This window comes from Eschrichtius robustus, chromosome 15 (assembly GCF_028021215.1).
Source record: "Eschrichtius robustus isolate mEscRob2 chromosome 15, mEscRob2.pri, whole genome shotgun sequence".
Classification (NCBI taxonomy): Eukaryota; Metazoa; Chordata; class Mammalia; order Artiodactyla; family Eschrichtiidae; genus Eschrichtius; species Eschrichtius robustus.
In genome coordinates, this window is record NC_090838.1 from 55,760,776 (window position 1) to 55,784,997 (window position 24,222).

Genomic DNA, 24,222 nt, shown 5'->3' on the forward strand with positions numbered 1-24,222 from the left:
GTACATACTACTTTTGTGATTAAATTAATAAAAAAACTAAATAAACCTTCAGCTATGGACAAAAGCAGCCTGTTAGTCAAAATAAACAATTACCAAGAATCTGAGAGGGCAACAGTCTTTCCACCATATTTAAGAAAACAGCCAAGCAATTTTTAAAAAACTCTCCCCATAACTGATCCCTAAAACTACATAAAAAAAAAAATATTTAGAGACAATAGATTAATTTTCCAGGTTCCACTTTAGCTCTGTTTAAAACAGTGTTCCAAAAATCCAAAGCTGGAATTCTGAAAATGAGGGAAGCTTTGGTTGTTCTGAAGAAGTAGTAAGCCATACAAGAGGACAAAAGACTAAATGGTCTTACCACGTACATAACAGCAAATATTTAGTGAAAAACGCACCAAGGAGGGGCTGTAAGTGTCCATCCCTCCTTACCTTTCAAAGCCTGCATGGGTTTTAGACCTGGAAAGAACTGTATTTGAATTCAGGCTTCATCACATACTAGCTACAAGATCTTGAAGTAAGGTACTTACCTATCACCATGAGGCTCTATTTCCTCATCTGTAAAAAGGTTCAATTAGCACTCTCTACCACCCAATTAGGCTCTGGTCAAGATTATAAACATTGCCTCTAAAGCATTTAGCACAGTGTCTGGTACAGGAGCAAAATAAGTGGCAATTATTATTATTTTTCCTTCCTCCCTCCAAATCAGGATGCAACCTGATGAAAAATCTCAAGAGCTACAGACAAAAACTTTGAAGCTATTTATCCAAAGTTTCAGTACAGATGATGGATGGGTGACGAAGTATCACAGGAGTTTACCAGTATAATCTAAAGTAAAAGTGTAAAAATTACCAGCTAACAGTTATAAGTACTATGATCACAACTCCCAAAGTCTAGCAACACATGAAACAGTAATACGGTCTGCAGCAAATGTGCCTGCCTCTCCAGCAAGAGACAGGCGTTCTCTGCTTTACTTGCTTTTCTCACAGAAAGACATTCATGACTTTAAGGCCCCAAGTATAAGTATTCAAGAATAGTCAGGAGGGTAGAAAAACTGAGAATGGATAAGATAATTAACTTCAAGCCTAGAGAAGCTTTAAATATCAACCCAACACAAGATGTGAAGAAAGTCAAAGGGCCATTCACAATACATACCTCACAAACCCTTCTTAACATTTTTAAAAAGGCCTCTCCAATCACGAATTTTAGACAGAACTGACCACAAAAATGCTAGTTGCCTAATTAACTGGCTTAATTTTAAATTCCTAGAAGTTAACCACACACACTAAACTGGAAACAGCATACTTGGACTGTAAAATCACAGGCCCTTGAGTTAAAATTCCAATTCTACTGCTTCCTCTGAATGCCCCTGGGCAAGCCATTTAACTCTTCTCTGGCTCTGATTTCTATAAAATTAGGACACTATTTCTTCATACTATTAGGGGAAATAATGGACAGACATAAAACTTCTGACTAGTGGTGGGAACTCAAATTGTTATTTGTTGACCTTATCCCAAGACTAGTGTCAGGGCTTCTGGAAAGTCCTCCTCAGTGCTCTGTTCCTCTCCAGCTAAAGCAATATAACTAAAACTTTCTGTTAATAATAGAAATCCTAGGCCCCTTCTCCAAATCTTTTGCACTATTATGCCATCTTATTCTTTAAAAATATCACAAGATTTAATTTGTGCTAATACTGTTAAATTGACTATGCTTGCTTGAGCTTGAGTCTTCTTAACTGGTAAGCACCTGGGAGCAAAGTCTGTGTTTTATAATTAAAAAATAAAAACCCCTCAACTCCTAGCATAGTCTAACTGATAAAAGAGAAAGAAAGGGCTGGCTATTTTCTTTACCAAGCTTTTTTTCCAGGGAAATCAGATTGTGTGTGCGTGTGTGCGTGTGTGTGTGTGTGTGTGTGTGTGTGTGTACATTCACAGGAAGATTTTAAATATCTGTACTGAAAACATTTTTCAAATAGACAAGATCAGAGATCAATGTGTAATGATTAAATGTGTTAGAAAAGCATTAAAATTGAAACCACCTGCATATATATATTACATATATTCTTAAATATATTCTAACATCCCTTACTGGAATACACGTGTCAACTCCTGCATAGCACTGTACAGTTTACTCTTGAGACTCAGAACTGAGGCGATACTAATCACGTTATAAAGAAACAGGCTCAAAAGGCATAAATGACTTTTATGAGGTAAGTGGTGGTGTGAACTTAAACCTAGGGTTTACAACTCTAAATGCTGTTTTTTTTTTGTTTTTTTCATATCTCACCACATTCCCTCAATGATATATACTCAGATATGATAAAAAGGTCAGTAAACATGTTAAGTCCTACTTTGTATATAAAACCTATCAGAATGAATCAAACCACCTATGAACTAGCATAAAGATCTGACCAAATATAAAGAAAAGTGTAATTCACTGCTTAAATTAACTTAGAACATTTGTCTTAGTAGAGAATAAGTTAGTTCAGCTCAAAAGAGCATGGTAAATTTTGGAGTTCAGACTACATTAGCTTTAGTAAGTGATGAACCCAGTTGCTCTTTATGAGGACAGATGCCAGCCACCAACCCAAAAATTAAGCACTAAATAATTATCCAGTGTATATTTGACAAAGTTGCTTCAAATGTCCTTTTATAAATCTGGCTACTTAACTATTTTTATAAATCCCATCTAATTCGATTAAGACTATATTACATATTACACTTGGCTAGGCATTTATCCTAATTACATCCATATGAATTTTAAGGTAGTAAAGATACTGCAGAGATGACATTGTTCTTAATGTGAACACTAATGTTCTGTGAACTTACTGTGCCTTTGTTTCAAGAATCTTGGAAACACTTCATATATTAGTAACCTAATGAGAAACAAACAGGTAAGCATTTTAATAAAAGGAGAGGAAAAGCACAGACTAGGTCATCAAAACAAAGCCATGCCCAAACAAATCTCACATTTCGAAATTAATCAGTTCAGGATACCAGATTTAAAATTAAACTCTGTCCCTCTTGGGTTTCCACATTTCAAAAGAATTGGTAGTGAACATTCTCTTTTCTGTTTTCAATCTTCTAAATCAGGCATTCTTAACTTGAGGTTCATGAATAGGCTCAGGGAATGTGAACAACTTGCAACTTCATGCAAAATGTTATGAGTATGTATACACATAGGGAGCAGATCCACAGGGTTCGTCAAATACTCCTAGGGGTACGTGACCATAAATGGGTTAAGAATAACTGCCCTAAATCAAGTTACTGGAAAATATCTATGGGCAGAGTAGCAAGGACAAAGAACAATTCCACTTAAGTACTATTGTTATTCAAAAAAAATACATTCAGACAAGTTAAATCCATCACTGTTCCTAGAAAACTTTAATTATATAATTCACTCAATTTCCTTTGTAAAGATCACTAGTTTGAGATGCAGACTGCATAAAATGCCCTGGGTAAAGACCCTAGCCAAGTAGCTGGCACAAAGAGTAAGCACTTGTTAAACAGTAGCTATTATTATTAAAAATAATGTTTCCAAAGAGTGGTCACCCTTGTGAGCGAAGGTAACACTACCTGTCAGAATTGGGAATCTATAAACATGGAACAGAGTAAACAACTGGAACCTATCAACAATCTTGGATTTAATAAAGTGGGGTGTTCTGACCAACTGAGCCATCAGTCACAAAAGTACTGATGTACTTTTGTGACTGATGGTCACAAAAAAGTAGGAATATTTCATTTCCTACCTCTCCTTTGTACCCTATTTCTTCACGTTTAAGTCAGTAAACAAACCAACAAACACTTGTTCTCTGGTTCCCTAAGGCCTCAGGATTATTTTTTTCCCCAAAATATCATTACACCATTACCCTTTTATAATCTGAAACATCACAGGGTGGTTCCAAAGAAAAGCCAAGACTTTGTTTTTTTTCCCTAAATTCTATTCCAGATATCAAAGAAGCAATCTCTTCTCAGCCCCACCTTCTACAAGAAAACAGTGGAATAGTCTGACTGTTCCCCTCTCCCTGTAAGATTAAAAAACAAAAGGGGCGGAGGGGACATTTTGCCTAAATCTCTTACTAAAACTCCAAAATGTAGTTTAGACAAACAGTGGTAAAAAGCAGGTAAGTGGCACATCTAAAATATCTCATGCACTGGCATCCTACACCCATTTTCGGTTTCTCTTCATCTTAAAACACTCAAAGTATTTTTTAGCAAATCTTTAAAAATCTCAAAATCTTAAAAAGCATTTTATTTAACCCTGTTTTTATATATTAGGAAAGAGACAAGAGTAGGTAACATTAGCAAAAGGAAGCTATTCTTAACTATCAAAAATGAAACTTAACTATTACAACTACAAATAGTAAAACCATCATATATGTACAATCAAAAGTTGCCAAGGAGAGAAAACACACACAGCCAAAGGACTGCTGATAGGATATGAATCCAGCAAGATGCTTAGCACTTGTTAATCATAATAACTTAGATAAATCACCAAGATTGCTTCTAGAATAAAAACTGAAATATTAAAGAAATTACTCAGAAAGCAAAATTCTCTTTAAAAGTCAACTAAACAGTCGGCAAGAGAACACTTGATTCTGAAGCTCTTCCACCTTTAAGACAAAAAAAAAAAAACAGAAAAACCCCTGAACATGTAAGAAACCGTCAACATCTTATACTTTAACCTAATTATGATGAAAAAGAAGAAGAAAATTTTAAATGCAAAATTTCAGTTTCTTTCAATGATCCTTCAGGATCATCCATTCACACAAAACTCTTAAGATGGAAAGTCTATGTAGCTACTGGTAACTTACATTACCCAAAGAATTACATACATTGATTCTCTACGGACAATAATCATATTCTGAATAGTGAGAATACCTCTTCTTTAAACTTCTTTGAATTTCTCAAATCATTACCAACACGACGAAAAAGTCATCAAGGCAACCAACAAAAAGAAAATCTATTTTTAGTTGATTTCTGCTTCTTTTCTAATAAAAAAATTCTAACTAAAAATTATGTAAAAGGCAGTAATGATATACTTATTAATGAAATTACACTCTGTCAGACAGATAACAGAACTGATTAACTTGTTTTTACCTTTAAACCCTTAAGTTAAAAGAGAGATTTATTCAAGGCAGAGCGCTGGCAAAAAAAAAAAAAAAAGTCAGATGTTCCTTGAGTCTACCATGACAGAAAACAAAGTTTAAGAGACTGACTAAAACTTAAGCCATGATATTTTAAAAAGTTAAAAACAAGGTAAATTTTTTTTTAAACAAATTTTTTCTGCATTAAACTAGTCGATTCAAAGAGACTACTACATATAGTTCCTCCTACTGTAGTTAACTGGCATATTCATGATAGGTACACCTACTTTATTCTTAACACACTCCTTGATGAAGTGGCCAAAATTATTTTCTTGACACTAAAAAAAAAAATCTGCTAGAAGCTAATGGATTAGGAAAAATGCTTCTGGTATGAGAATAATGTTAACTATTTCTTAAGCAGTGTGCTGAAATAATCACTGCCTGCTTCACCACCTAGCTCAGGAAAATCAAAATCTTTCCTCAAATCTCCAGAAAAAAAAAGAAAGCTCTGATCCTTTCCATCTACTTTTTCCACTGCTCAGATTCCACTTCAGCTGCATTTTGTTTTTGTTTGCAGCATTTGTAATTCAAGCGAGTCAGTCATTACCCTTAATTTCTACCATAAAGATAACCCAGGGCCATCATTTCTCCCGAATCAGCCAAATAACATAGAAAGTAGTCAAAGAAAAAGCTTAAAATTTAATCATTGATTGACATATTTCTTATTCTCCTCACTCCCAAACCAAAAGCTTACAACTTAAAGATCATAAAGTAAAAGCATCCAGTAATAAAGCTAGCAACAGGTAATCGTATGTCAACCTACCTATATAAATCTAAAATCCTGTTCATTCTGAGAGAACCAAACTTTTTCTTTTGTCAAGAACACATTTTCAGTACCAAATTCAGCAGCACCCATAAAGCAGATTTTGAAAGTTTCTAAAAGGATTAAGATAAATAGTAGATGATAAACCAAAACAAGGAACATTTGGGGGTGCACCTGTAAACATTACCTAGTATACTATTATTTCAAATTAGCATATAAAGTATACGCTATAATACACATGTATTATAATGTACAATATTGTTCCTGGCATATAATAAGTGGCCATAAATGTTAGCTATTAGGATAACACTGTGGAATCATGAAAGGCACTCATCCATTAAAAGTTTTAACTTAAGAAAAAAACATGCGATTTTAAAGTTTAGAACAAGGTTTTAAAGCAAATGGATTTGTGTTTGGGTGATTAAACTGTAAGAATTTCCTTCTTTTCTCTATTTTCCAATTTTTCTCTACTTTTATGATGGTAACAAACTATTAAAGATAAAAAGAAGAAACTGCTGAACTCAGATTTCTAAAAATCTGCTTGCTGGTTGCCTTTGTGACCTTCTGTAATAAAATACCACCTCCTCTCACCTTAGTACTTTTCACTAGTGCTTTTCGAAACGTTTTCCCAAACTCCTAGGTTATTTTACTTAAGAGACAGTCTAGAATATAAATACAGTAGCCCAGGTACAGGCACACTCAAGGCCATAAAAATATACAAATGATTTCTGGGACTGATTCTGCTGAGGTCATTAATCTAGAGTCCTCAAAAGAAAGAATGGTTTGGCACTCTATTTACTTAAGAATTACTACCCTTGCCATTTATTAACCATTCTTCTTTCTTCTTCCCTCTTGAACAATCCTTCTCACTCCCTCTGCTTCTCCAAATCTAATGCTAGTAACTCCCTTACTGGTTTGTTTTCTATAAGATCTTTCTAAACCCTACTAGCCAACCACAAGCCCATACCTTCTTTTAAAATCTTGTGGCTCCAATCCATGCCACACATCTGGAACTTGCCATACGTATTGGTATTTAACATATATAAAATCTATTTTTTATATTCTATTATAAGTTCCTTGCAGGTAAGGATTATATTCCTAAATCCCAGCACTACTGGAATGCCTCACATAATGATGTACACCATCTACAGTGCTCTTACAGTTTACGAAATTGTTCTACATATACTTGAGCCTCACAACTACCCGGACAGGAATAAAGATGACTGTCCTATTTTACAAAAGGAGAAACAAATTCAGAGTCTAAATCATTTGTCATGGTTCTGTCCAACTAATCTTCAAGAGCTATTTACAGTACTAAATATATGTAGCAAATTTAAGAAACTCCCTGAACAGAAGAAAAACCTCCATAAAATGGAAAATCCATGTACTTTACTGTTGCCAGGAAAGCTACTAAATTAGGGACCTCAAGTTCAACTCTGCCCAACTATGCAAAACCAACTTTGTCCTTGGAGCCCTTGATAAAAAACTACCAACACAGCAAATCTGACACTACTAAAACACTGTCTTCAACTTCTTAAGGTATATAAAATTTTAATAAAATACTATGGCTTCCATTTAGAACAAAAACGGACATTTCAGCGTCAAACCACAGTATTACAAAACTTGAAGTCAGAATGCATTTTGCAAGAGCCATGTGACACACACATGACAGTCAGCTAAACCCATGGGCGGACCTTTTAGGGGAAATGTTCAGCAGTAACTGACCAAAGCAGCAAATAAACTCAACATTTAGCTCAAACACTGATCTTTGCTTTAAAAAATTCCCCCGTTTCCCTCAAAGCCTTCTGACACTGAAGAGGAATACCAATTAAATCTCCTTCAATTATTCCTAAATTTCAATATGCAAACTGTAGAAGGATGTTTTTAAGGGCCATTAAGGAGAACCCAAGAAAGTCTTCCCAAGGAAAGCGAACACCAGTTCCCAGGAAAGGTGCCAGGTGTGTCACATCTGCTGTGATGACTTACTGAGTAAGCAAGAAAAAGAAATGCATTAACTTTTCATGACACGTCATGGAACCTCATTCCCTATCTGCAAGCATTCAAGTAGGTAATCCAAACCCTACAGATCTATCATAGGGCCCATTCGTTTCTCTTTCAACTTGAAAGCAAAGCCTTCCTTTCAGTTGGTAATATCACAAAGATGTCCCTAGGTTTTAGTGCTGGTGTTTTGTTTTTCCCTTGACCTACACATGGCAAAATGACTGTAGTGTCCCAAAAAAAAAAAAAAAATTCTCACAAATGCCCAGGTTTTTGGGACGGCAATGGGACCGCTGAGTTCGTAAAGAACTCCAGGAAAAAACTAAAAAAGAGAACTAAAAATTTTAAATCGCTTCTCACCATCTACCCATTCCCCTAAATCCCACGCAATCCTGAAAAGCATTACCTACAACCTGGCGCGGAGGGTGGAAGAGAGAGCCAACAAGCTCAAGATTTGCAAGTAAAGCTGGTTTCCACCCCGACGGCTCTGACAGCTCCGCAGACCGCGGGCGCAGGGTCTAACAGTGTCCTCTAGTAGAGTTCTCCCACCCCATCCCCTCCCTCCCCTTAAAAACAGGTCCTCCTTCAAAAGTCACTGCCTCCAAGAGAAGCTACCCCTTCCCACGACCCCACCACCGACTCCCCGACGCCCCAACCCCCTTACCAGACTGTTTCTCCGCACCGGCCTGGCACTCAGGCCAGGACTCCAACCAGACCGGGTCCAGGCCCGGGCGGCTCACCCCTCCGGCCCGATCCCTCCCCCCGACCGCCCCTCCTCCGTCAGACAATGGGGCCCGACTCCCCGCCGCCAACCTCTCCTGCCCCATCACCCCCACCTCACCCCGGCCGAGGCCCCCGCCTCCGCCCTCCTCGCCCCCTCTAAGCTTTCCCAAGCCGACCGGTGCTCTCCTGCACTCACTATTCGGGATTCATGCTGGACATGTCACTGCAGCTGCCGCCGCCGCCACCGCCGCCCTTGCTGCTGCAGCCGCCGCCCTGACTCTCCGCGCCACGGGTAGTCGAAGGGAGAGGAATGAGATACGCTGTTCCGAGAGAGCAAACGTCTTCCCCCCACTCCGTCCCCTTAGAACACAATCAGCAGCCGCCACCACTCAGCTATCGCTTCCACCCAAAATGGCCGCCGGCGAACCAGGAAATAGGAAAGCCTTAGACCAAGGGGCCTTTACACAGCCCAAAGGGCGGCCGCACCGCGTGGCATGCCGGGAAAGAGAGTTGCGAGCGTGGCTGCGGGCGCTGGGGAACGACGGTACGGCGCCGCGACCCGGACTCAGCTTCCCGCCAAGCCCCGCGTTTCTGGCGCACGCGTACTTGAGGGGTTGTCGCCCGCCCTATTCCCCCCCTCTCCCAACACCCCTCGCTCCGCCCCTCCCTGCTCCCCTCCCCTCGGACTCGCTGGCTAGGACTTCGCTAGGACTCCCCCTAGCGGATTGGCTAAGGCCGAGCGGCCCTGGTGATGTCATCAGTGAGACGTGGCAGCCAGGCGAGTCAGCGCCCCACGGGGGAGGGGAGGGACTGAGGGCTGTGCTGGCCGCTGGCGGAAGAAGGGGATGCGGATCAGGGAACCTTGAGCGGCGGGGAGAGAGGGGTTGGAACCCGAGGGACGCCTGAGTGTCTAGGCGGAGGGAAGGGGGACTAGAGGTCTTGCCTCCTGTGCGCCTTTTGTTGGCCTGACCAGCTTGAGGCTTGAGCTTCCCGGCTGGTCCCAGGACCTCCGCTCTAAGGATGGAAGAAGAGTCCAGGGGCCTCTGCGGAAAACTTTGGGTCTTTGGAAAACACGAAGCCGTTCTTTCAGTTCTCTTCCTCACTCACCCAACCCCACTGGGTCTGGTCATCGACCAGTGTTGGCCGCAGGCACTACCATTTTTTTGTTTGATCTCTTACATTCCCTTTCCAGCCCCTCTCTGATCACGTCAGCCTGGATATTGCAGCAAGCTCCGAGTGGACTATCTGCCTCTGTCTCTTCTCTGCCCCATGCCATTTGCACCCATATCCAGACGTATCTTCCTGAAACAACATTTCCCTCCCTAACCCCACATCTTTCAGTGCCTCCACGTTGTGTGGACGGAGCACAACCCGGAACCAGACAAAAATAGTGATCTTCCTGCCCTGGTTCCAGCCTTTGGGTTGAGTTATACTTATTTTTAGTTGTTATTTAATTCTGAGCCATTCTACAAGATTGACAAGTAATAAGCAATAGCGCAGATCATCACTATACAATATCTGGAAACTTCAGGAGTAATATTAACACTACATTTTTAAAAAAGCTTATTGTCTTAACAGCTCTCTTTAATCAGCTCAGGAATTTAAATCTCCACTAAACTTTAACACATTATCTTGGGTTACTTAATTACAAAGGGCATAGTGTAATACATTGGCCAAAGTTTATCTTCCAACTTGTTCTAAGAACCGAGAAAATTATGTCAAAAGAGTGGTTGCATGATCACTTTAAATTCCCATGACACCAAAATACGGAAAGAAGGCAGTTCTTATTTCTACCCATTTACTAACTACACCCCTTTAACGCACAAATTTAACGCATGCGCTTTAGTTGACTACCTCATCAAACAGTACACTAGAATTCCTTCTCATCATGTTGCCTTCTGAAATGAACGTGGTCAACACATCAGAAGTACCCAGAATGGATCAACGATAGACGTCAAAAAGTGTTTATTACCCTAGACTCTCGTCCCTTCCTGCTTATTGTGATTTCACAGAAGAAAAACTCAGAAAATCTCTAAAGAATTCATCTTGAGGGACTTCCCTGGTGGTGCAGTGGTTAAGAATCCGCCTGCCAATGCAGGGGACACGGGTTTGATCCTGCCACGCAGCACCTAAGCCTGTGCGCCACAGCTACTGAGCCTGCGCTCTAGAGCCCGCATGCCACAACTACTGAAGCCCGTGCACCTAGAGCCCGTGGTCAGCAGCAAGAGAAGCCACTGCAATGAGAAGCCCGCGCACCTCAACTAAGAGTAGCCCCTGCTAGCCACAACTAGAGAAAGCCCACGTGCAGCAATGAAGACCCAACGCAGCCAAAAATAAATAAATAAATAAAATTTATTAAAAAAAAAAAAAAGAATTCATCTAGAGCCAAAGATGAAAATTCTAACCTGTTCCTCCCCTTGGAGGTATACCCCTATACTTTCTTTAATTACTTATTTCCTTTCCCAAGAAATAACTAGTAACTTTAACCTAAGCGAGAGTAGTTGTTAGATTTAAATGAAACATTGAAAAGCATGTAGTACAATGACTTTGGGAGCACTTAGTAAATGGTAATTACCTTCCTGAAAGTTTTTTTTTTTTTTGGCTGTGCTGGGTCTTCGTTGCTGCGCACGCGCTTTCTCTAGTTGCGCGAGCGGGGGCTACTCTTCGTTGCAGTGCGCGGGCTTCTCATTGTGGTGGCTTCTCTCATTGTGGAGCACGGGCTCTAGGCGCGGGGCTTCAGTAGTTGCGGCTCACGGGCTCTAGAGCGCAGTCTCAGTAGTTGTGGCGCACAGACTTAGTTGCTCCGCAGCATGTAGGATCTTCCCGGACCAGGGATCGAACCCGTGTCCCCTGTAATGGCAGGCGGATTCTCAACCACTTTGCCACCAGGGAAGCCCCCTTCCTGAAAGTTTTAAGTGTACCTGCTGTATACCAAGGACAGAATGCCTCATATCATAGTTGTGATGTTGTAGTATGCAAGGAGATCAGAGGCAGTGGTGGGTGGGTGTTTCCCACCCCGTACTACACCTTATATGTCATTTACATTAAGACTTCCTTCTCCAGGGCTTCCCTGGTGGCGCAGTGGTTGAGAGTCTGCCTGCCAATGCAGGGGACACGGGTTCGAGCCCTGGTCTGGGAGGATCCCGCGTGCCGCGGAGCGACTGGGCCCGTGGGCCACAATTACTGAGCCTGCGCGTCTGGAGCTTGTGCTCCGCAGCAAGAGAGGCCGCGATAGTGGGAGGCCCGCGCACCGCGATGAGGAGTGGCCCCCACTTGCCGCAATTAGAGAAAGCCCTCGCACAGAAACGAGGACCCAACACAGCCATAAATAAATAAATAAAACTAAATTAAATTAAATTAAAAAATTAAAAAAAAAAAAAAACAAAGACTTCCTTCTCCAAAAAAGTGACAGTTTTGCTGATGCAAACTTTAATATATTTTATATTAGGTGTTTGAGTAGCTACTTTTATAGTTCAGATTAATAACTCTATAATTCATTAAACTAGCACGAGCCCTGTTGACTGCCCTATTGTTAAATCAGAACTCTCCTAGGGCCATTTGGCTATTTGTTCTCTGACTCATTCTTCTCTTTCTTTCTTTCTTTGTTCCTTCTTTTCCTTTTCTTCCCTTTTTCTTTTATTAAATATTTATGACCTGGCATGTAATAAATGTGCTTGGAACTTGTGCTTGGAACGATGAGGAATACAAAGGGGAATGATTACAGCTCTCTAGTGCAAGATAACAACCTACTGAGAGAAAGATGTGTACACAAATAAGGCTTAGAAGGGAAAATGCAAAAATAAATTTAAATAATACAATGTGTATAGAGACAGAAATCAGACCAGTGACTGCTAGGACCTAGAAATGGGAGGAGGGAATTGTCCACAAAGAGACACAAGGGAACTTTTGGGTTTGATGGAAATACTCTATTGCTTCATTGTGGTGATGGTTAGTTACTCAACTGTATATGCTTGTCAAAACTCATAGAACTATACACCTAAAAGGGGTAAATTTAATAGTGTATAAATTATACCCGGATTATGAACCTGACCATCAAAAATGATATGAGGTAGAAGTACAGAGGAGGGAAACAATTTCAACTCAAACTATTGGGAATGCCTTCATGAAGGAGGCGGTATTTGAATTAGGTCTTGAAAAAGAATAAAATTTTGATCATTGGCAGAGATGGGGGGAGAGGGAGCCATCTATCCCAGAATGACAAAAGAAAGTGAGCACAAGCCTAGAAATGTGAAGACCCCCATGTGTTTAGGGAATGGTGATCACAGGTTCCACGGGAGTTGAGGTGGGAGACGGTTAGGTTAAGGTGAGATCATGGGGAGCCCTAAATACCTGCTAAGGAGTAAGCAGTGGAGAGCCAAGAAAGTTTCCAAGAAGGAAAGTGAGGTGATCAGCTCAGTATTCTAAAAGGAGCACTCTGGAGTTCTGTGGAGACTGGAGGTAGGGAGATTAGTTAAAAGGTAATTAGATTCATTTAGGCAAGAGATGATGTGTTCTTGGGGAGACGCAAGAGGGAGGAGATATGGGGATGTGTGTATATGTGTAGCTGATTCACTTTGTTGTAGGGCAGAAGCTAACACACCATTGTAAGGCAATTATACTCCAATAAAGATGTTTAAAAAAATAAAAATAAAAATATACAAGACAATAGAAATAACCAAAATGAGTAGATGTATAATGCATCATGAAATATCCAAATAATAAAGTACTGTATGAACATTAAATATAGTGTTTCTGAAGAACATACATTCTTCAGTGCTCATAAGTGAAAAATAAAAACTACATAAAATTTCTTTAAAATATAACCATTAGCATTTTACCTGGAAAAAAACCACAAAGAGATGATGTGTTCTTTACAACAGAAACAGACTCACAGACATAGAGAACAGACTTGTGGTTGCCAAGGGGGATGGGGGTGGGGGGAAGGATGGATTGGGAGTTTGGTATTAGCAGATGCAAACTATTATATAGAGAATGGAAAAACAACAAGGTCCTACTATATAGCACAGGGAACTATATTCAATATTCTGTAATAAACCACAATGGAAAAGAATATGAAAAGGAATATATATATATGTAACTGAATCACTTTATTGTACAGCAGAAATTAACACAACATTGTAAATCAACTATACTTCAATAAAATAAATTTTAAAAGAGAGAGAGAGAGATGATGTGTTCTGACCTAGGGCAAATGCATATAGAATGGAAGGGAGGGGAGATTCCAGAGAAGAGGCGATAGAATCTGAAGGTGTGAAGGGAAGTGAGGGGCTAAAATTGGCCCAGAGATATCCAGTTTAACTGACAGCTTGGGAACAAGGCCCCAACCAAGTCAGAGAACAGGGGAAGAGGGGCTTGGAGTGAGGTAGAGAAGGAGGAAGACAGGCAGCGCTGTGTGGTTCGAGGTCAAAGTTAAAGCTGCCCTGGTGTGGAAGGACTAGAACTACCAGAAACTGTCCCCCTTCTGAATAAGCACAAGAAACCAGAAGATGGCCAAAGACAAAGCCAGACACCTAGTTAAAGTGGTAAGGATAGACTTTATTCAATAATAGCTATTGTAATAGGGAAGAGGGCCCAGTGTGAACTGAAGTCAACAGTAGCTGAAACCCAAGACAGGCTTTTTAAAAGCTGGAGTGTGCTAAGGAAAAGGCACTGAGGACTGATAAGGGGGTTGGTCCATGTGACTGGACCATCTGGGTTTGTTAATTGACACTTATCTAGAAGACCATAACCATAGTAGATTTACAGTATTGTGTTAGTTTCAGGTGTACAACATAGTGATTCAGTATCTTTTGTGGTTCTAAATAAATTTTAGGATCATTTGTTCTAGTTCTATGAAAAATGCCATGGGTATTTTGATAGAGATTGCATTAAAGCTGTAGATTACTTTGGGTAGTATGGCCATTTTAATAATATTAATTATTCTAATCCAAGAGCACAGGATATCTTTCCATTGCTTTGAATCATCTTCAATTTCCTTCATCAATGTTTTATAGTTTTTAGAGTGTAGGTCTTTCAGCTCCTTGGTTAAGTTTATTCCTAAGTTTTGTGGGGATTTTTTTGATGAAATTTTAAATGGGATTTTTTTTTAACTTTCTCTTTCTGTTATTTCAGTATTAGTATATAGAAACACAATGCATTTCTGTATATTAATCTTGCAACCTTGCTGAATTCATTGATTAGTTCTAATTGTTTTTGGGTGGAGATTTTAGGGTTCTCTATATAAAGTATCATGTCATCTACAAATATTACTTCTTCCTTTCCAATTTGGATACCTTTTATTTCTTTTTCTTGTCTGATTGCTGTGACTAGGATTTCCAATACTATGTTAAATAGAAGCAGCAAGAGTGTGCATCCTTGTCTTGTTCCTGAATTTAGTGGGAAGGCTTTTAGCTTTTTACTGTTGAGCATTATGTTGGCTGTGGGTTTGTTGTAAATGGCCTTTATTATGTTAAGATATGTTCCCTTTACCCACTTTGATGAGAGTTTTTATCATGAATGGATGTTGAATTTTGCAGAAGGCAAACTTTTTGCATCCTTATCACAAGAGGCCGTGGAGCAAGTTAGAGCAAGTTGTCCACTGAGCTGGGAGTAAGAGTTATCTCTTTGAATGTTTGCATTTCAAAGATATAGGAAGCAGAAAAAGATTTATAATTGCAAGCTTTCTAAAGTAACTGCTCTAAGAGGGGGCCCTGTGGCCTGTCTGGCTGTCACCAAGTTTTGGCTGGAATAAACAGTAAATTCTCCAGGCAGTATTGTGCTTTCTCAGGCAGGCATTTTAAGGGGGGCTGGGGTCATCCTAAGAATGTGGCCTCGAGCTGTTAGAAACTATCCTGGTGTTTGTTCAAATCTCTTGGTGTGTAGGGGTGAGTGGGTGGGGTGGGCGGTGTAGACAAAATCATCTGTGCTGAAAGTCCATAGTATTTACAGGCCAAAGTTGAGACCTAGTTGAGAAGAGGGCTCAAAGGAAGTTGACCAGATTTTGGCCAAGGAGAGAGTTTTTGTCAAGACAGAACTCTGGCTTTAAGATGTCCAACAACTGGGCTTCCCTGGTGGCGCAGTGGTTGAGAGTCTGCCTGCCAATGCAGGGGACACGGGTTCGAGCCCTGGTCTGGGAGGATCCCACATGCCGCGGAGCAACTAGGCCCGTGAGCCACAACTACTGAGCCTGCGGGTCTGGAGCCTGTGCTCCGCAACAAGAGAGGCCGCGATAGTGAGAGACCCACGCACCACGATGAAGAGTGGCCCCCACTTGCCGCAACTAGAGAAAGCCCTCGCACAGAAACGAAGACCCAACACAGCCAAAAAAAAAAAAAAAAAAAAAAGATGTCCAACAATTGTGTGAGAACCATCCCTTTATTTCAATGACTCTAAAGTACCACATTTGATACAGATAGTAGGCAGCAATGGTGAAAAATCTTAGTAAAGTTGGAAAAGGTTTCCAGGACTTGAACTTCTGTCACCACCTGCCCCTTCCTCCAGATACCCCCTCGCCATACCCAACTTTACCCTAAAAGTATACCCACAACACACATTCAGCTCATCCCCAATTCAGTTTAAGGGGTTTTCCACTCCTCCTCTACTTTTCCTCACCTCTCCCAACCTACAGAAGATCTCCTATTGCCTTAGGGCTGAGAGAGAGTTTCAAGGCGAGGTTACCACTTCACCTCTGCTTTCTCCCTCCAAAACAGGAAGGTGGAGAGGATGTAGACTCTTGCTTCCCTACATCCCCCCCCATCGAGTCTTCTCAACCTTGCGCAAGACTTGAAGCTGGATGGCATTGGCTGACCCATCCTGTTTCACTAAAATGTGGTGGGAATTAGGGAACACTGGTACGGGAGAGAACCTTGGAGAATATTTACTAAAGAACACTTGATTAATTTTAGGCAAGAAAACTAAATCCTGCGGGTGAGTTAACGACACAGGAGGAGTAGAACCCATCCCTCCCAACTCGCATTCTAGTGCTCTTCCCATTGCCCTTAGGATTATTTGCTGAGGCCCCTGGAAAGGAAGTGTCAGAGGGCACTTAAAAAAAAGAGCACTGTCTCATCAAACTCAACCATCTTTTTAACATAATAGATGAAATGAAAACCAGAAGAGGACTCTACTCTGTTCAATATTTACTCTCTAGTACCCCCAACAGGGCTCTGAAAATTCCCAGAAGTTGGTACTATCTTCTACTTATTCTCCCATCAGAATTCCACATATTCCTAAGACCCAACTATAATCACACCCCTTCCTGGAAGCCTTTCCTGTCCACATCAACCTGAAGTGGGTTACCTTTGCCCTCTTGTTTACCTCAGCTCTTTTTTTAGTGCTCACATAATTCCTCATACAAAGCTGTCTAATTCAGAAGCCATGATCCACATATGGTTATTTAAAATAATTAAAAGTAAGTTAAAAATTGCACTATCCACAATTCAGATGCTCAACAGTCACATGTGACTAATGCCTACTTTATTAGACAATGCACATTATAGAACATTTCCATCATCATGGAAAGTTCTATTAGACTACATACCATTAGTTATAATATTTTATGTATATGTTTTATTTTTTCCACCTAGACTATGAGCTCCATGAGGGCAGGGACCACACCTTACCAAACTCTGTATCCCTTCCCACCAGCACTTAACATAGTGATTTATACCTAATAAATATCCAACATATTCATTGATTGGGTCCCCAGGAAAGCAATTGCCTTATTAGTAAGCTCTAGGATTACTTAAATCTTTTTGCTTTTTCCTCAGCCAAAAATAAATCTCAGTCCACCTTCCCAGAAAGAGGAACAATGCATCAAAGCCTAACAGATAAGAAACTCCTGTCCACCCAGGCATGGTCAGCAGGAAGAAAGGGCAAAGGAAGAGACTGGCTACAGTGTACTATGGCTGGCATGCATATCAAACTCCAGACCTTTGACCCTCTGAAAAGAACTCTCTCTGAATGCCTAGTTCCTTGACTTCCACCTCCTGTGGAGTTGTCTCCAATCTGCAATATTTCTGTGTTGCCAAGACCACCACAGCGTTCAGCAATCAGTAGGGCAGGCCACAGGTGTGTCGAATAAAATCAGATTGAAAATCCCCTAAATAGCTCTCAGAACCATTCCAGACACCCCAGGCCCAGAGTGACAAAGGGCTCAGCTAGTGAACTTGGACCTCCAACAGAGCATACCTCCAACAGCCTGACTTTCCCCAGCTCTTGGGTACCAACCTGATCTCAATCAATCGGGCTTCTGGACTCAGTTACTAAAACCTAATCTCTCCCAGAAGTCCACTAGCAAGTAAGAGTTGAACCATGCTTGATTCTATTCAGTCCAGTATTTTCTCCTCTAACAGCTTCTTTTATTTTCTAACTGTTTTAAGCGTAATACTTGTACCCTTGAGAGCAGAGACCTCATCGCCATCACTGTCCTCCACATTTTTTGAGGTGATTAAATGAAGACAGTGTTTGTGAAAGTGCCTGCCACGGACGAGACCTCAAAAATGTCAACTCCCTCTGCTGTTGTCTCCCTCTCTGGCATCTAGCCCAGAGCTACGCCTCCTTCCCTCGTTCCTCTAAGTCTCGCCCATTCTAAAGATGCAATTTAAAGTCCCCTTTCTCTCCAGGAAGTCCCTCTTGACCACCCAGTGGGAAATGATCTCTCTCTCCACTGAACTTCCACTACCAACATCACTGAGTCCTTTACGACTCTGCTGGCCTGGGTATTTTGTTAGTTACCCTTCTGTGTATGCTTCTTTTTTTTTTAATTTTTTTTTATTTCTGTGGTATCATTTTATTTTATCTTTTTTAACATCTTTATTGGAGTATAATTACTTTACAATGGTGTGTTAGTTTCTGCTTTATAACAAAGTGAATCAGCTATACATATACATATATCCCCATATCTCCTCCCTCTTGCGTCTCCCACCCACCCTCCTTATCCCACCCCTCTAGGTGGTCACAAAGCACCAAGCTGATCTCCCTGTGCTATGCGGCTGCTTCCCACTAGCTATCTATTTTACGTTTGGTAGTGTATATATGTCCATGCGACTCTCTCACTTTGTCCCGGCTTACCCTTCCCGCTCCGCATGTCCTCAAGTCCATTCTCTAGTAGGTCTGAGTCTTTATTCCCGTCCTGCCCCTAGGTTCTTCATGACCATTTTTTTTTTTTTTTTAGATTCCATATATATGTGTTAGCATACGGTATTTGTTTTTCTCTTTCTGACTTAACTTCACTCTGTATGACAGACTCTAGGTCCAGCCACCTCACTACAAATTACTCAATTTCGTTTCTTTTCATGGCTGAGTAATATTCCATTGTATATATGTGCCACATCTTCTTTATCCATTCATCTGTCGATGGACACTGAGGTTGCTTCCATGTCCTGGCTATTGTAAATAGTGCTTCAATGAACATTGTGGTACATGACTCTTTTTGAATTATGATTTTCTCAGGGTATATGCCCAGTAGTGGGACTGCTGGGTCGTATGGTAGTTCTATTTTTAGTTTTTTAAGGAACCTCCATACTGTTCTCCATAGTGGCTGTATCAATTTACATTCCCAGCCGTGTATGTTTCTTGAGGATTGTAAATTTCTTTATGCCTCCAGGGCTTAGCCCATAACAGATCTTCTGTAAATATCTAGTGTTTGACTTGTTTGTAAAATCAACAAATATATTTTAACAAATGTTCAATTATATTGAACACACAGGTGTTGGTGTCTTTCTCCACGAGAGACTATATTCAGGACAAAGGCTGAATGTATAACACATAACAGTGACCGGCTTTTATCAACCACACCATTGATTGACAGATCTCAATGATGGCTCTTCTTATGCGGCATGTCCCAGTGCTGCTGCCATGGCACCACCTACGGGCATAGCACCATAAACTTCTGCACAGGATCACTCAAATTTCAGCTGATGCTCTTGTAGAGGGAAAATATCTTTTTCCTCTACTCATTTTAGGTTCATTGGCTAGTGCCCCATAAATTAGACTGATAAAAGACATTAACAAAAGAAAAACAAACAGAAGTTTATTAACATGTGCATTGTACATACACATGGGCGCACTCAGAGATAGTAACTCAGAGATGAGTTACTCACATAGGTGTTAGCACTTTAACAAAAGAATAATAAACTTTTAGAGAAGTGTCAAGAGGAAGGGAAAGGACTTTGAGTTTCTAGCAGCGGCAAATTGTGGAAAGGTATATATATGGGGGAACCAATGGAAGAAAAGGGCTAATTAGTGAGATTTGTTATGTAGATTTGTCTGGTGCCATCTCTGGGCTGATAAGGGTCTAGAATTGTCTCTGATGATTAACTTCTGTCCTTCCAGGTAGAGAGGAGAGAGTGGTACATCTTTACAAATTTATGTCCTGCTTTTAGGCAACTATGGGAGGGTAGAGACGTTTTCTTACATCTGCTTCTTCTCTATTGCCTTCAGCTGAAAACAATCCTTATGCCAATGTGGCATATTTTGGGATGGCATATTCTGTTCCCCTTCATTCTTCAATCAGCCAAGCCACAATGACATATCATATGCAAGGAACTCATTTTTACTCACTTTTCAAACAATGGCAACCTGTGTGGACAACTTCTATTTCATATAATAGCAATACTATGTAAGTAGGCTGAGCAAATAAAAATTATGATCTAGCAGATAAGCAGCTGTAGGACAATATGAGATCACCATAAGCACTCCATGTAAAATCCTGTATGACTGCATGATGTTCTCTGGAATTGGGCTAGAGTGGAAAGGTAAGAAAGTGGAGTTATCTTTTCTGAGTCACTTTGCCACAAGAGTCTCAGTCAGGAAGTCTCATCACTAAGAGTTGCCTTTGCACGCCATGAAATCCGTCTTGGTCTCTCATCTACTCTTTGATCCACTCATTTATTCAACAGTTGTATATTAAGCACCTATTCTGCTCTGACACAGAGATAAACCAATGAACAAAACTGACCAGGTCTATGTCCTTACAAAGAACGTAAATTCTCATGAGAGGTCTATCAATGAACTACTGTATTTCCTCAAAGCTAAGGCATCATTGATTTCCATCATGGATTTAATAGCAGTTTTTCAAGAAAAAAAAGTGCTAAACGTGTACACTGATTGGATGTTAGCATCAAAAATGCCTCCCTGCAAATATCACCAAGGCAACGAGTTGCTATGACAAAACTCAGTTTATTGCTTACCAAAGTAAGGGAGAACACTAGACAGCCTTCACAGCATCTCAAAGAGGAGTAAGGGCAAATTGGGCTATTTATTGAACTTTAAAAGTCTGGTTTAAGGTTGGTCTTTCACTGAGGAAAGAGGGAAGTCTTGGTTAGCACTGGATAAGGATCATGATAAAATAGTTTAGGATTGGTAGACACAGAAATTGAGGCAATGGGCTCCAAGAGTCTTGGAGTATAAATTATCATTTGATGCTTTATTTTGAAGAGTTTATGGGTCTCTCAAGAAGGCCCTGGAATCAACAATAAAGTCATTTGTATCTTTTATCTTCCTGGTCAAGAGTTTCCTAGAATAGTAAAATTATGTTGATGACAGCAGAGGAATAGTAAAGTCATGTTAATGTATGGAGTAAGCTATGTAGGTGGGCTTATAAACATGTGAGAAATATGCATCTTTGGAGAAATAAAGTGATTACACAATTAATTATTAATTATAATTGCAAAATATGTTGTGATGGACAAATATATGGTGTTATGGGAGCATGTAACTCAGGCACCTCACCCACCCTGCAAAGGCCAGGAAAAGCATCTTTAAGGAACTTGTGTTTAAACTGATGCAAAATGATGGGTTTGGCTTGAGGAAGAAATGGACAAGTGGGGATGGGAGGATAATATAGTATGTGCAAAAGTCCCGTGGCAGGAAGGAACATGGTGTATTCCAGGACTTGTTGAAAGGTCAGCAAGGCTGGCGCACAAGGATTGAGAGGATAGAGGCACATAGATAAGCTAATTGGCTGGGGGGTGGGGAGGAGATTGCTGTCCACTGCTTCAGAATGATTTTTTTTTTTTTTGAGACAAAAAACACTTTGTGCTCTTAGAGCTGAAGATTGTATCCCCAGAATCTCAATCTAACATTCTCAAAGCCTTAAAAGGGGTGACGAATGAGCCTCCATGCTAGGCTCATAACATCAGATTCAAACTGTTGCCCAGCAATAGCAAAACCAGTTCTAGGATATCCTCCTACACAGACTCAAACTTGTGATCAAACAGGTTGTCTTGATACTGGTCTGGAGATCTGGCCATGCCTAGGAAGCCAGATAAATGAAGGAATAAGAGTAATTCTCATGTGTTTGATTTGTAAATGAGCTAGTCAACATTCTTTTTAAAAATCTGGGATTAATCATTCATTAATTCATAAAAATACTTCGCTAATGTCTGCTAGGTACCAGCTGCTATGCTAGCTCTTGAATAAAACCTGCTTCCTGTTTTTAAAGATTCTAAGCAATTGAGGATGGGTTTAGAACTACATGGTCAAGTGAAATTCTTTATTCAGGCTCTCTTTGTTCCAGTTCTTTATGGCTGTGTAACAAGCTACCCTCAAACAACAAGTTATTATTATCTTTTGTGGTTTTGTGGGTTGACTGGGTTCAGATCAGCAGTTCTTGCTTGGTGTCTCTGATGCAATTGCAGCTGTAGGTCAACTGGGACTGCAATCATCTAACGGCTCAACTAAGTTAGACAACCCAGATGGCTCACTTACCTGGCTGGCGGTTGATGTTGAATGTTGGTCAGGAGCACAGCTGAGGCTGTCACCCAGAGCACCTACATATGGCTTCTCCGCGTGGCCTGGATTTCTCACCGCATGAAGGCTGAATTATGAGAGCAAGCAGCCCAAATGCAACCTTCCAAGAGACAAGAGCAGAAGCTTTTGGGCCAGTAAAGGACAACGGGTGGAACTTCCCCAATGTTACTTCTGCCATGTTCTATTGGTCAGAGAAGTCACAGGGCCTTCCCAGATTCATGGAGATGGAGAAATAGACTCCATCTCTTGAAGAGGGAGGGAAAAGGTCACATTGCACAAGAGCAAGGGGGTGGGGTAGGAGATATCACTGCAGCAACCTTTGAAAAGTACGATCTACCATATTAGAATAGTGATAATATTTGGGCAGAAGCTTGTGCCAAGCCTTGTAAGAAGGAGGAGAGGCTTGCAAAAGAATAACGTGGGTGGCTCTTGCCTCTGAGGTGGTTGTTGGCAACGCTAAACACTTGAGAGAATGAGTTAAGGTACTTCCAAAACTACATACCTGTCAGTATAGAGAAATGCACAGGCAGCTTCCACTCAGGAGCAGAAAAGCTCTTCTGAAAAGTGGAAACTCTGTGTAAAAACCCCAACTGGGAGCCCAGTTTGTATTATTTAAAGGGGAAAAAGTATAATCAGTTACACATCAACCCCAAACTCCTGATCAATCTTCTCAGTCAAAACTAAAACACTGTAATGCACCCATATATGAGTGACAGTCAATTATTTTAGGGTGTAAAATGCTTAAAACATTTCTTCCTGATCATCGGACAATTAATATGAATGTTTATAAATAGCTGCTCTGTGTCAAGAACTGTGAAGGATTTGAGATTTTTATCCCACTTACAAGCTAACAAGTTAGTCTGCCACAGTTTTGTGGAGGCTGACCAAAGACAACTCTCCTGGGTTAGTGACAAAGGACACTTTAGCGCTCAGAGCAGCAGCAGTAGCCAGAGAACTATCATTTTCTTGCACCGGTTCTCTGACTCCAGTTCCTACAGGTGTCCCAAAGGAAGACACTATCTTTATTATACTGCATAGCAAACAAACTTTCTGCTCTGGAGGGAGACCCTATCTCCATCTTCCCATGCTACGCTATCCTTGAAAAAATAGTGCAGAACAAAAGCCTGTTGGTGCCTTTGCTCACAAGACATGAAGAAACATGAGAGACCCATGGAGAATTGTCTCCCAACGTTTTGTGGGCAATCAAATGATATTTCCCGCGGGCTGCAACTACTGAAGCCCATGTGCCTAGAGCCCGTGCTCCGCAACAAGAGAAGCCACCGCACTGAGAAGCCCGCGCACCGCAACGAAGAGTAGTAGCCCACGCTCGCCGCAACTAGAGAAAGCCTGCGTGCAGCGGTGAAGACACAACGCAGCCAAAAAAATAATAATAAGTTAAAAAAAAATCAAATGCTCTTTCCTAGATCAAACAATCGCTGAATCGTGTGCCCCCTTTGTTGACATTTGGCATTTTCAAAATATCTACATGGAATTCTGATGTTCTAGCACTTGTTTTAGAATATAATAAGAGACTTTCCCTGAATATCATTTTATTATTCAGTTTCAAAAGAGAAAGAGAATGGGCAAGATACATTTTTTTTTCAGTCACCAATATACTGAAAACTGAGGCCATGAAAGGGGATGATGAGATCACCATCGAACCACTTGTTTATTTCTCCATTCACGCACTCACTCATTCATTTATTCAACAAGTAATTATTTAGGCTCTGAGGATTTTGGAAGTAGAAAAGATAGTCATGTTTCCTGCTGCCATGGAGCTTATGGTCTAGTGGAAGAGACAGACATTAAACAACTAATTACACAATGAATTGTTGTTAGA

General features: G+C 40.6%; 1 protein-coding gene across 1 annotated transcript in view; it reads right to left on the minus strand.

Annotated features, from left to right (window-relative positions):
- RAB1A (RAB1A, member RAS oncogene family) overlaps nt 1–9,061 on the minus strand; it is a 28,499-nt gene extending 19,438 nt beyond the window's left edge. The window contains exon 1 of the mRNA XM_068564717.1: nt 8,827–9,061. Within this exon, the coding sequence (XP_068420818.1) occupies nt 8,827–8,849 (23 nt within the window). The 5' untranslated portion in view covers nt 8,850–9,061. The remainder of the gene's footprint in view (nt 1–8,826) is intronic.
- Between the last annotated feature and the right edge of the window lie 15,161 nt (nt 9,062–24,222).